This window comes from Rana temporaria, chromosome 7 (assembly GCF_905171775.1).
Source record: "Rana temporaria chromosome 7, aRanTem1.1, whole genome shotgun sequence".
In the NCBI taxonomy this organism is placed as follows: domain Eukaryota; kingdom Metazoa; phylum Chordata; class Amphibia; order Anura; family Ranidae; genus Rana; species Rana temporaria.
The window spans coordinates 166557197-166571767 of NC_053495.1; the positions used below are offsets into that span (position 1 = coordinate 166557197).

The 14571-nt window shown below is 42.1% G+C and overlaps 1 protein-coding gene across 4 annotated transcripts in view; it reads left to right on the top strand.

Moving 5' to 3' along the window:
- Positions 1–14571, top strand: part of COP1 (COP1 E3 ubiquitin ligase) — a 277841-nt gene that overhangs the window by 105276 nt on the left and 157994 nt on the right. For all 4 annotated transcript variants that reach the window (XM_040360368.1, XM_040360369.1, XM_040360370.1 and 1 more), the window contains one exon: positions 5274–5409. In XM_040360368.1, coding sequence (XP_040216302.1) covers positions 5274–5409 — 136 coding nt within the window. The remainder of the gene's footprint in view (positions 1–5273; positions 5410–14571) is intronic.

Below are 14571 nucleotides of genomic sequence, written 5' to 3' on the forward strand. Positions count from 1 at the left end.
TCCCACCGCATCTGGTGTGAATCTAGCTTTAGTCCTACTTTTTGGCTGTACAGCTTCAACACAAACTAGGATGGAAGGAAAATATGCTGGATCCTATACAAGGTTTACTACCCACTAGGTTTCCAAAATATCACCTCTTCATTGCCTTAGAATGTAGATGCCTGAAAACATGCCCTCAATTCCCCATATGTATAGTCCTGGATTAAGTATGGCAAGCTATGAAAACTTCTGTGGGTTTTGGGTTTATGCAATGTACTCAATATGAAACCATGCTGAATATGGGGAGCTATACAAACTAAAAGGTTTTGAATTTGGTACAACTAAGGGGTTAAGTACATTTCTCAACTGTGTAAAAATGCTATTGTTAAAACATTTGAATAGCTATGCACTGAATTTTATATACCAAGTTTTGAGAGTTTTTTTCAATATTTACAGCTGAGGCAAGCTATTCAGACACAAATGTGCACCCACACAATGCAGCTTAGAAATGTATCTATTGTTAGTTGAAAAATGACTCTAGAAAAGGAGCTTATATCCCAAATTAATGCTATACTTTATGCCGAATTTCAGGGACCAGTTAGAGTAGTGGCCTGAGACAAAGGCCCTATTTTGGAGGACCAGTGGGAAGCTGCACTAGCCACACTACAGCTGGGCTCTCTGTCCCCTACCAACAAACTTACACAACCGCTCCTTTTGCATAGAACATACTACCCCCTTCGGAACATTTATTTAAATGGCAACCCGAGACCTCCCCTGCTCTTTTGAATGCATTGGAGAACCAGCCAACTTAAATCACTTCCCAATATCGACAGAGTTTGGGGCACCTACACAGCACATGAATTAACTACTGTTAGCACTGTATTCCAGGTGACCCTTGAATAGGATTCAGGTATTTGTTTGCCGATGTCCATAAAAGTGATCTTCACCACTGTTGGTGCTCTTAAAATCTGGTTTATTATAGAAACCACAGTGCACAAATCAGGAATAGGGCAAGTTGATGCGTTTCAGCCTACCCGGCTTTAGTCAGCTGTGAGACTGCAGATAAGGCACCTGTGAGCCCCACTGATGTTGGACAGATTGGGTAGCAACTAGGGTTGTATGGCGTGGACAATCCGTGCTAACCCCATAAAAAAAAGTTCACAGTGGCAAACGTGAAATTAAAAAACAATAAATGAAGGTGCCGCACCTAATCAAAAAGAATATCAGGCTTGAGGCATATGTGTACAAGTGAAAAAAGGCGCAACCAAAATTAGCAATAAAAATTGCATATGAAAATAATTCATACACAGTGAAAAAAGGCAAATAAAATGCATTCAGAATATCCTTATTGCCGCGCAACAAAGAATATGTAATAAAACTAAAGTGTCCTCATGAAGTCACATCAGTGCAATAGTTCAAACAAAATCTATCTTCTGTCTGATGGCTGAATGGATGCAGATAACTTCAAACAAATTTCCCACAGACAAAGGAGATAAGTGGCCGCATACTGGACACATGTGCCACTGTCGCACGAGATTAAAAAACAAAAAATCGGTATCTGCGAGCACTTGGAAAAAAGTATCGGTACTTGTACTCTTAAAAAAGTGGTATTGGGACAATCCTAGTTGCTGGCTGAATGGATGCAGATAACTTCAAACAAATTTCCCCACAGACAAAGGAGATAAGTGGCCGCTTACCAGATCCGTTGGATCCCTACAGGGATCAGACAGGCTTAAAGACACAGATGTCCGCGGTTACTTCAAAAAGCGCTTCATATTGCAGTATTGATTAAAAATGTTTCTCTTTATTCCATTCAAAGGAAAAGAACTGACATCTAAAAGCTTCACAAGTGCATAAGAAGCGTATACAAACAAACCAGCCTCGGCTCTGGCCGGTCAGCTGGGGGCGTGATGACATCAGCAAGAGTTGCTGACGTCGCCACGCCCCCAGCTGACTGGCCAGAGCCGAGGCTGGTTTGTTTGTATACGCTTCTTATGCACTTGTGAAGCTTTTAGATGTCAGTTCTTTTCCTTTGAATGGAATAAAGAGAAACATTTTTAAATAATACAGCAATATGAAGCGCTTTTTCTCCTTCTTACCTACACGTTCCTACTACATTGTGTGAGGCTGGTCTATCCCTGGAATAATTGATAAAAGATCACAGAAGTTTTCCCTTTGGATTCAAAACAGAGTAGTAACTGCCTTGAAGTAACCGCGGACATCTGTGTCTTTAAGCCTGTCTGATCCCTGTAGGGATCCAACGGATCTGGTAAGCGGCCACTTATCTCCTTTGTCTGTGGGGAAATTTGTTTGAAGTTATCTGCATCCATTCAGCCAGCAACTAGGGTTGTCCCAATACCACTTTTTTAAGAGTACAAGTACCGATACTTTTTTCCAAGTGCTCGCAGATACCGATTTTTTGTTTTTTAATCTCGTGTGACAGTGGCACATGTGTCCAGTATTTTTTTTTTTTTTTTTTTTTTTACTATTTATATATTTTTTTTGTTCTACAATGCTTTCTTTTTTTGTTTTAAGGGGGGAAGGGTGGACAGTGACGGTGTGTGTTTTGTGTTTTTTTATTTTTTTTATTACATTTTTATTTTTTTTAATTTATTGCAATTTTTTTTTTCTTAATCAGCCCTGTTAAGGGGCTTTGGTGAGATATCAGGGGTCTTAACAGACCTCTGACATCTCCCGTTTGAGACAGGGAAAGGGACTAGGGACACAGATTCCCCAGTCCCTTTCTCTGCAGCTTCAGCTGCGCTGAAAATGAATGGAGAGAAGACAGCGGATCCTCCTCTCCATTGATAAGCTGAAACATTTTAAACAGTTTCCCCTGCACTGTACTAAAAATACTTTAGAAAAAAGAGTGACACATTAATTTTATGTGTCATTTGTGAATTGATTTATATTTGTCAGTATTTAGACTTAAACACTAATTTCCTGTGAAGGGCATAGGATTGAATTAAACTTTTTTTTTTTTTTTTTTTCTTTACACACTGAGTTACTTTTTAAAGGCCTACTTTGAACACAACTAAAACTATACAGATGTGTAAATGTTGTCCAATATTTGGAAAATAAATGCTGATATGATCACTCTTCTCCATTGCTCTATCACAGCGGTCTCAACTGCAGTCTTTTGCTTGCCTTCATCTGGCAATATTCCTCCCACTGACAACAATGGGTCACTATTTTTCTTCCACCGATACCAATGATGGGGTACATTTACTCCCACTAATACCAATGATGGGGCACTACTACTGACCACAAACCATGAAGCCATGTTTTTTCTCACTGAAGCTGAGCCCTGGAAGTTTTCTACCCTTACTTGCCACAATTCAGCCCTCCTAAAGCCTGAAGGACTCTAAACAGACCCTTTGTTTGAAAGGTTTGAAGACCCCTGCTCTACCACATTGCCTTTGTCATCAAGGGGCATCTTGATGACATCCGTCATGTTGTGACCTGGAATGGGTTCTTTGCAGATCTTCACCTGCACAGGACATCTGTCTACCATATATTGGGAGACTGTGCCTTCTCCTGAATATATGACCACTACAACCCCAACATGTGGCATTGGCACCAGGTCTTACACATGTTTCTAGAGATATACTGGTTAGTGATCTAACTATTTAAAGTGTTTGTTTCCCCAAAGCTTCATATTTCTGATATGTGGCTGCTTTACCATGTACTTGATTGAGAAAGCATCCTGTACTTTGTATCGCTTCCTTTTGTGTGAAATCCCTGGTGTTCCTGCTAGCCCCTCTGTTTTCCTATTAAAAACTGACCATGCTAAGCAGGAGAACACACCATGGTCAGTTGTCTATCTTTCTGTGCTGGGAACTCAGCCTGCTCTCTTCCAATGATCAGATTTGTCCTGACATGCCCCAGCTACACAGCCATTCACTGGAAAGCTTGGTGTGCTGTAGCTATTCCTTCCCCCAGCTCTTGTGCAGCTGAGAACAGAGGCAATGTGATGAGTTACTGGTATATGACAGGGAAAAAGGATAATTATAATGTATTTTTATATCTATACAAAAATGTTTTGCCTTTCATTTCGATTTTTAACTGAATGGGTTTTACAAGGTGATCGTTTAGAATCACTTTAGGGCACCATATGGCTTTAGTGTAAGATAGGGAAACGTGTTCACAATATAAGTAAAGGTTCTTGCACATAAATTAAATGATTAATTTGCAGACTCCTGGCTGCCAGTTTATTTCACTTAGATGTGTAAAACATGATGTGATTGTTGCTGTAGTTTTTACACCGTGCACTCTACCTTACATAATTAAAGTGGTTGTAAAGGCAGTAGGTATTTTATCTTAAAGGAGAAGTCCAGCCAGAGCTCATTTGTCTGTGCTTCTCTGGGTCACAGAAGTGCAATTCGTTTTGTACTTTTGTGACCCGTTTTCAGCAGAGAGCGCTCTGAAGTCCGCTCTCTGCTGACGTCACACAGATCAGTCCAGGCACCACGTCACCCCCAAAGTCTGGATCTGCCAGGTGCCTGGACTGATAGTGTCTCAGTGGCTTGCCGAGACTGCCAATACGGCTGCTCCAGTGAGCGTGCAGGAGAGCTGCTGATTGACAGGCAGCAGCTCTCTGCTTGGGGAGGTGAGAGAACGGAGCTTTCGACAGTGTTTGGCTTGGTTCACAGTAAAAAGCTGGCGGGGGACAGATGCAGCATCGCACCGATGCTGCATCCACCTATGCGAGTATGATTGGCCAATAAAAAAAATACTTCTCTTTTAATGCATTCTATGCATTCTGTGTGCAGCAGCCCCCCTAACACTTACCTGAGGTCTATCTCTGCCCAGTGAAGTCCACAAGTGTCTCAGCCGTCCAAGATTCTCCTTCCTAATTGACTGTGACACAATAGCGGTGCCATTGGCTGCCGCTGCTGTCAAAGTCAGCTGGCTAATCAGGAGAGATGGGGGGGGGGGGGGCTTGGCCTGGGTTATGGCTCCCTGTCTGAAGAGACACAGAGCTGTGACTCTGATCCGGTGCCCCCATAGCAATCTGCTTACTGTGGAGACACAACAGGAGGGAGGGGCCAAGAGCACAGAAGAGTGAATAGAGAAGAGGAATATCCGGGCTGTTCTGTGCTAATCTACAACAGAGAGCAGGCAAGTATAACGTACAGTATTTGTTATGTTTAGGGGGGAAAAAGACTTTACAATCACTTTTAATGCCTTTTCTGCATGTTATATGCTGAAATGTAAAGTTATACATACTTTGAATCTGTTAATTATGGTTCTGTTAATTTCATATTGCTTTTTTAATGTGTCTCCCTGCACAGATGATAGCCGGACGGTGAGCCAGCTGGATGAGTTTCAGGAGTGCCTGTCCAAATTCACCAGATATAATTCTGTGCGCCCCCTTGCCACACTCTCTTATGCCAGTGATCTGTACAATGGTTCCAGCATTGTGTCCAGGTAAGATTGACATTCCATACTAGCAAACTTGTGGCTGCTGCACGGAAATGGCACAGTAATTTTATATTTCTGATGTGAACTATTGGTCATGAGCGGGTTAAATTTCACTGGTGCTTCAAACCTATTTCACGTTAAATAAGCTGCAGAATCTTATTTAAACACCTTTTTTATGTTTTAAGTGAGAGCGGTACAGTGATTTGTCATTTTCTTGCAGCATTGCATTGACAGAATGACAGATTTATCACTGTTTAGATGCCGTTGGATTTATTTACAGATTTATTAGTGCACCAAAGAAATTTTTCTTGTATGATGTATAAATGCTTTCAGTTGTCATCAGTGGGTGTGATTCTGTTTCAAAACACTTGGTGGCAATCTTTACACACATTTTCCATTATACAGTATGTTACTAAATAACTGCTGTTAGGGCAGCTGTCCATTCCTGATTATAGGCACAATTCATGGGCAGTTTTTTTCCCCCTAATGGTGCTGGCAGACACAGGACATTTCAAAGTATGTTGAACTGTTAGTGCTTGTTCCAGAACTTGCAGTTTGTGGCATATTTTGTTAAAAGAAAACAATGCCAGTATATGTTGAGGAAGAAAACCCATACACACCCATGGGTAACTTCAAGATTCTATGTCCCTTGTACTTCACTTGCAGCCCTTGCACACAGTAGCTTGTGTTTCATGTTCGCTCAGGCCAATGGAGGAAAAATTGTTCTTCAGATAGTTTTTTTTCCTCCTAATGATCTTTCCAAGAAAATACAAATGTGGCAGAAGTAATTTGTCAAGTGGCTGTAATAGCTGTAATCTCTAGCAGTCTCATGCAACTCTTCCCCCTCCCCAGTCTTTGATTATCTTCTACTGTTGCACATCCACAGTTTCTCACCATCTCTTGTAACATGCCCATAGTCTCTCACCATCTGCTGTTGTATTTCTGCAGCTGCAGAACCTTCCCTGGTGTAAGACTTTTAGGTGAATCCCACTAATGCATACAACATTTAAAAAGAGGGAGCGAGAGAGAAAGGGGCCCCACCATCTAAGTGTAGATTTCTTATTGAAAGCATAACAACTCACACAAATGCACTCACTGTGGTAAAAGAATAATCTGCATATCAGACAGCCTGGATCTAGAAGGCCCTTCACTTATGTTTTAGATTATCGGCTGGGGATATGTAGAGGCTGGTTCTATGCTGCAGAGTTCCTCAGGGAAGTGGCCAGGTGGAGCAGGGAAGCGGCCGAATGGATGGAATGCGGCCGGTTAAGATACCAGCTAAGGTTCCCCCGGACAATGAGCCCAGGTTCACACTGGGCTGCGGGGATGAATCCGTGCGAGTTCAGCTAAACGATTTCACTCCCGCTTGTCAGTCCTGATTTCGGCTGCTATTAGAGACATCTGTGCAGAAACTGTGGCACCCTCTCTCTCCTTTTTTTTTTCTGTTGAATGTTTACTGAGCTACATATGTGCAGCTCAGCATTTTTGGCACACTCAGGCTTTGCGTGGATGACAGGCTCCTGTGCTCATGCATGGAATTCTGTAATTCCCCAACCGGCCAATCAAGAAGCTGCACACCTGGCACCCGGATGTAGTTGGGAAGAAAACGACAGGAAGTGAGGGAATCTCTAACTGAGCCTCCGATAGCAGGGATACCCAGCACATGTTCTAATCCTTCCCCAATCTATCCAAAACTAGAACAAGTATTTGGCTTTCCAAACACTTTAAAGCTTAGTTACAGGAGGTATTTATGCAAGAATTAGTGAAGAATGGTTATACATGGGTAAGGAATAGGTTAAAACATAGATGAAAGGTAGGTATAAACAGATTGTATTTACAATGGGCTACAGTTAATAGGTATGTTTAGCCGATAATGGAATTTTAGACGCGGACTATATTTTTGCCACAATTACCATATATACTTGAGTATAAGCCGAGGCACCTAATTTTACCACAAAAAAATAAGAAAACGTATTGACTCGAGTATAAGCCTAGGATGTCCATCTGCATGCCTCACTGTGCCCATGCCTAGACCGATGTTTAACATTGGAGTCTATGGAAGGGGCGCCCGGCCGTAGGTCCCCCGGACAACAAACTTTGCATACTAGTAGAGGAAGAGTGGGGCTATACGTGTGCCATGTTTGGGGTCCATGGGACCTACGACCGGACGGTACCGGGTCCACAAAGTCCAGGAGATCGGGCACAGCAAGGTGACTCGCGTATATAAGCCGAGGGGGGCATTTTCAGCACAAAAAACGTGCTGAAAAACTCGGCTTATACTCGAGTATATACCGTATCTAAAATTCTAATAAAGTCTAATAAGGTAACCTTTTTGATGCGGCTCTCCCTGGGAGGTTATGGAAGGATTTTGTTTATCGCCTGGGTGGCAATATTGGAAACATGTCCAGAGTGGTTTTGTTTTTGGCTTTCTCTGGTCTAAAGCTGTGAGAGTTGTGAAAGGTTGTATTTGATGGGAATCTGCCTTTTTTTTCAACCTCATTAAATCTGTAACACTGTACAGATGCTGACACTGGCAGCCAGTCAGATTCAGCATGTTGTGTTTTCTGTTTCATATTAAAAAAAAAATCAAATGGTGTGAAATCCTGGATCCAGTGTGGAAGCAGGATTGTTCATTACCCAGAAGGTGCAACCAGTGTGTATCATCTCCAGCTGTATCCAACATACTTTGCTTATATTTTACTGAAAACACAAGCATACGTTTATGTATCGGAAAATTAATATATTGCTATGAGTGATGCTGTTAACTCTGTGCTTTCCAGACTATATCAGTGGCGGTTCTGAGATGGTATGCATCAAGGATCAGGGTGTATGTACATGTAGGTTTCCTAGTAAAGTGGTGTTTATGCAATTCCATTTTATTGCTAGATTTGTCAAGGGACAACCAACACCACCTGGTAGTCAGTAGGCTTACTCCATGATGCCTCCATTATTGTTACAATAACTGCCAGATGACAAAGTATATGCTTGTAACCATGCACCATCTAGTGGCCGTTCTCGTCCAATCATCTGTACACATTTTCAAGGTTGGCCATTATGTTATTTGAGGTGTGAAAGTGACAACATGTTTAGCATTAAAAGCAGAAGTGATGCAACATGGGACAGTAGGCTGCATAAGCTCCAAACATACAAAGAACACTATAGAGACACCAAACTGGACCCATACTTCTCTTTTAGTTAAGATAAGTGCACACTATAGAGGGATATGCCTTGTTCATATTTCATGTCTGAGGTTTACGTTCACTTTAGGGCCCTTTCACACGTGCAGACCGTATGTCAGTTTTTCATCCATCCGGTTTCGGGTGAAATATGGACATGCATTAATCCCTATGAACATCCGCTGACACCCGATCTCATCGGTCCCCGCTATGGTTTGTTTCGGCAGACGGAGGAAAAAACTATTTTTCCATCTGTCACCGGGTCGGGTGAACACAGACAGATGGTCCGTGTTCATCTGACCCCCCCCCCATAGAGGAGGGCGGAGATCTGACAGGGCGGCCTTTGCACAGTGTGCAGAGCCGCCCTGTCATCTACCAGCTCAGCGGGGAGCAATGGAGCGATCCCCGCTGAGCAAGCGGATATTAAAGGACCAGATCCTCACGGGATCTGTAACTGTGAAAGGGTCCTTTAAAAAAAAAAAAAAAAACATTGGAGCTGTTGTGTATTTTTAAGTGTAAACTTTTTTTGCATATTACATTTTTTAGTCCCCTTTTCACACAGGCTTCCCGCTCAAGTCCACCTGTCATGTTTTTCAGATGGCTCTGATCGGACGCTCCATGCACCTATATGAAGCAGCGGATTTCAGCGGTGACATGTCTGCTGATATCTGATCCGATCCTGTCTGTGAAATCCAGACGGATCGACACCCTATTTTTTTCATCTATCGAATCAGATGAAAATGGACAGCAGTCCGTTTTCATCTGATCTTCCCATAGAGGAGAGTGGGGCTCTGACAGGACCTGCCATCCTCCTGCTCAGTGGGGATCAACAGATCGACCCCCCACTGAGCAAAGTGGAGTCCACTGAGCGGACCACCCCTGTTTTATAAAGGACCCTTACATGTACACGTTTATAAATTCATATTTCATATACAGTGTTTTGTTTATAAAATGTAAATCTTAAAAACTACAACTTTACACTTAAAGCCCAGTTCTGTGGTCCTCTCCCCAGCCCCCACTGGGCTTCATCCAACCATGAAGAGGGGATGTCTAGTGATAAAAAGCTATTACTGCATTGGAATTTTTCATTTCAGATTTTAATAGAGACAATGTTTCCATAACAAATATTATGGTTACCTTGTAATAGCGGTGAAAGAATATTGGAAACTAACAATACAGTAATGCACATGAAGATGTGTGGATTTTTAATTACAGCCGTTACTGTGTGTGTGTGGCACAGTTTGTACATTTCAGTAGTACAAGCTGCATTTTACATTCTATAGATTGCCAAAGCAATGAAGGAAACGCTGTATTTGCAGCTCTCTGGTGCACATTGGACACGTCTGATACTTTCCAAGCAAAACATGATTCTCCGGATTCATGACCTGTGTAATTCTGCAAATATCCGCTAATTAGCATGCACAAATTCCATCAAATTGGCACGTTTGAAAGGTGTTAGATTTTCCCTTTTTAGCTTTAAATTCTCTTATTTCCCATTTTGTCTATTGGACTATGATTTTTTTTTTTTAAGGACTTGTTAAAATTCCTGCACTGTAGAGCGTACATCACACAACACGTGAAATTGGTTGTTTGCACCATTTAAAGCCAGCAGGATGGTTCAGATATCATCAGTTTGGTTTTGAGTTATATAGAGTACAATGATGGGCGTCCTCCAGATTGGCCCCCATATCAGACTAGATGTTGCCTTGTGCACACGCAGTAATTGAAAGTCATTTAAAGAAAACTTGGGCCCCTTTCACATTTGTACGACTTCAAAGTCGCGTGATTTTACCGCGATTTCGCGACCATGATTTTACCGCGATTTCGTGGCCGCGATTTTACAGCGATTTTGCTGCGATTTCAATGAATGCATGTGTAAGTGCCATCAAAATCGGACCAAAGTAGTGCAAGGACTACTTTTGAAGTAGGCACAACTTAAAGTCGTGCCAGTATGAATGGTAGTCATTGAAAATAATCGAGAATGACTTGTCATACGATTTTGCAGTCCAAAATCGTGAGACAAGTCGTATAAGTGTGAAAGGGAACTTAAACTGCAAATCTTTGGAGGATGACATTGCTAAACTCCCCTTCTGGAAATTCGGTGATCGGTGTTGGCGAATTCCCCACACCCTGTCAATATAATGGAACAGCTGGAGAGATCCCTGCATGAACATCTCTTGTGTTGATGCAGAAATCTGTCAGTTTTTTTTTTTTTCTTTTCAACTAGTTGCGTTCCTGTGTGATTCACATCCGATCTCGGTACAGTGCAAATTCAGCCCATTCATTTGAATAAGATGGAATTGAGGCAGACCGCACCAAAAGTAGTGTATGCGCTACTTTGAAACACACACAGCAGCCAAATCGCATGGTATTACTATTACCTTGCATTTTGAATGCAGCGAAGGAAACATGCACAGAACGTGGGTTTCCCACACCGTGTTCTGGTGTGAACTGGTCCTAAATGTTTCATAATTATTAAATTTAGACAGCAGGTGGTGAGCTACTATTGCAATTATTTTATGCCCCACTGTTAAGCTACATTCAGACTAAATACACAGCTAAAAATGTTAGAGGAGAGACACATCCTTCCTCTTTTCTCTAGTTCATATGTGGAGTTTCAGACAAAACATCAAAATGTAAGCCGCTACTGTGCATGGTAGCCAATCAGCTTCTAACTTTTTTTCAATTAAGTTTTGACAAAAAAATAACCTGGAAGCTTATTGGTTTTTATGCATAGCTCCACCCAATTTTACACAGTTTTAGTAAATCAACCCCACGGTGTGGTGGAAGAATTTTGTATTGCATTTTAAATGTTTTACCATTTTAACCACCGTATATACTAGAGTATAAGCCCAGTTTTTCAGCACATTCTTTTGTGTACGTTTTCCCAGTTTTTCGTGGTAAAATTAGGTGCCTCGGCTTATATTCGGGTCGGCTTATATTCGGGACGGCTTATACTCGAGTATATACGGTACTTCAGCACCAAAAGGATTAGCCCCCTTTAATGACAGGCCTTTTTTTGCGTTACGGCACTGTGTTGGTTTAACTGACAATTGCACAGTAATGCAACACTGCACCCTTTGATAAAATATCGGCAAAAAAATTTTAAAATCTTCATCAGTTTAGGCCAATATTTATTCTTCGTATTTTAGGTAAACAAAAATCTCTAAGTGTAAATTGATTGGTTTGCGCAAAAGTTATAGATTATACAAATAAGGGAATATATTTATGGCATTTTTTATTATATATTTTTTTCTTTTTACTAGTAATAGTGGTGATCTGCGATTTTTAGCAGGATTACAGTGGACAGATCGGACACTTGACACTTTTTTGAGACCAGGGACATTTATACAGCAATCGGCTAAAATTGCCACTGATTACTGTATAAATGTCACTGGAAGGGAAGTGGTTAAGTGTGTTCCCTGGGTCTGTTCTAACTGTAAGGGGGATGGGCTACCTAGGGCATGAGCGATCGCTGTTCCTGATGACTGGGAACAGAAGATCTCTGACATGTCACTAGGCAGGACAGGGTATTGCCTTGGCAGTTCCCCATTCTGCCTCTGTACACAGCGATTGCGGGTCACCGACGGAGCACATGAGAGCCGACCTGCCGCCGTATGACGGCAGCTGGCCGGCTAAAGGTTAAAGTTATCGGGACAGCTGATGATTGCACCCAAAACTTTCACTCATTTCCTGAGTTTGGGATGGCTCAAAAAACTGGGGCGGTGCCCTTCCAGAATGAGGAAAAAAGTCCTGCAAGCTGCATCTTTGGGGCGATGTATACACCGTTCCTGCCCCTGCCCTTTGGAATGAATGGGCGCCACTTCCAAAGCCCTTCCGAACAGCCGCATCACAAGCGCTTTTAACGCCTTCTTGGTGGTTAAAAGCATCCCACTACAGGTAAGCCTATAATAATATCTCCTAAACTTGTAAGGTTTAGGAGATATTCCCCTCGCAATGCGCCGCTGACTGCAGTGGTGCATGCACATCGGAGATCCTCGGCTAAACACCCGGCCTGCCGCCGGACATTGCCGGAGAGAAGTCTCCCACGCGCATGCGCATGACATCGCCTCTCCAGCCAATTACAGCGCTGGAGCGGCGATACCCAGAAGACACGCCAAGGCAAGATGGCATCTCCCTTCGGCGTGGACCAGGTAAGTTCCTCACACCTTGTTTCAAGGTGCATACTAGCTCATTATGGCTTTTGCTTTTCAGGTGTTAAAAAAAACGGCAGCGGATTTACTACCGCTTTAAATTGGTTATGCTTTTGCAAAATTAATATACCAAAGCAGTTGGGTTGAAATTGTACAAACGTTTCAGCCAGATAGACTATAAACAATATTTCCTGACCCATACTGCAATATTTTAGTTAATTGCAATGCTATTTTTGTTATGAAAGGTAAGTGAGTTTACACGGAAGCTTAATGATCATCTTTTGTAGCATTTACAGTATATATTACTTGTACTTGCTCTGAGGACATAAAAAGAAAATGGATAATTGGTGCATGTTATGTTACTGGTCGTTCACTTTACTCGGCAAGAAATAACACGTTATAACTTGCTTAATGGGAATAGTCTGACTTGATAGATGTCACAGAACTTTAATAAATGTTAGATTTTCACATGCTTGCTGAACACAGATATCGGACTTTACAATTTCTCTGTAAATGACATTGTAATTGTCCAGTGGTGTGGACTAAATGAGCCTTCAAATCTAATTTGCAGTAATCTAGCTTTGGGTGGTTCTGGAGACCTCTTTATTTTTCTGGCAATTCCCAGTTTATTCGCCAAAGTGCCTTGTACTCTCATTTGTAGTAGGAAAAATGTATTTAATTGCTTCCGTTCCCCAAAAAATTGTGACAAAAAAATATTACAGCTTAAAGGGGTTGTAAACCCTTGTGTTTTTTCACCTTTATGCGAGGGTCCTGGCTCTTAAACTGGATAGATTGATAGCAGCGCAGCTATTGACACCCGCTGCTGTCAATCAAATCCAATGATGCAGGCTCAAGGGGGCGGGGACAAGTCCGGCATTCGGCGGCTATGGACGCAAATGCCCGACTCGGGAGCGTGCCCACAAGGTAACCCCAGAGAGAGCGCTTCTCCTAGGGCAGGGATCTTTAAACTATGGCCCTCCGGCTGTTGCAGAACTACACATCCCGTGAGGCATTGTAACACACTGACATTCACAGACATGACTAGGCATGATGGGAATTGTAGTTCCTGAACAACTGGAGGGCCGTAGTTTGAGGACCCCTGTCCTAGGGGGTTAGCTGATGTGGGGAGGAGCCGCAAGAGCCCCCAGGGGACCCAAGAAGTCGAGGATCAAGGCCACTTTGTGCAAAACGAGCTGCAGGTAAGTGTGTATATGTTTGTTTTTAAAAAAAATAAGTTTTACAACAACTTTAACCACTTGCTTACTGGGCACATATACCCCCCTCCTGCCCAGGTGAAATTTCAGCTTCCGGTACTGCGTCGCTTTAACTGACAATTGCGCAGTCGTGCTACGTGGCTCCCAAACAAAATTGAGTCCTTTTTCCCCCCACAAGTAGAGCTTTCTTTTGGTGGTATTTGATCACCTCTGCAGTTTTTATTTTTTGCGCTATAAACAAAAAAAAACATTGGAGGCCGTATATAGACGGTCTTCCGGCAATTAAGATCCACACCGTGGCCGTATAAAATTGTATGCCCGTCAGGAAGTGGTTAAACCTGTCATGCCTCTTACTAAATACATTTGACTGTCTACTTTCCAAAAAGGGGGGTGATTTGGGGGAATATTTGTTCTGTTCTGACTTTTTAGGGAAACAAGCTAGTACATCAGGATTGATCAATTAAAAAAAAAAAAAAATCACAAATTTAAGATTTTTTTTTCCTGTATTTTTTAAATTTATGTAGCAAAAAAAGTATGTGACCAGAAACGACGACACTGCTTTCTCTACACTTGTAGCAGTGAGGATCAATGCATGCGAGGGAGGGTATACAGGTAAAACAATTT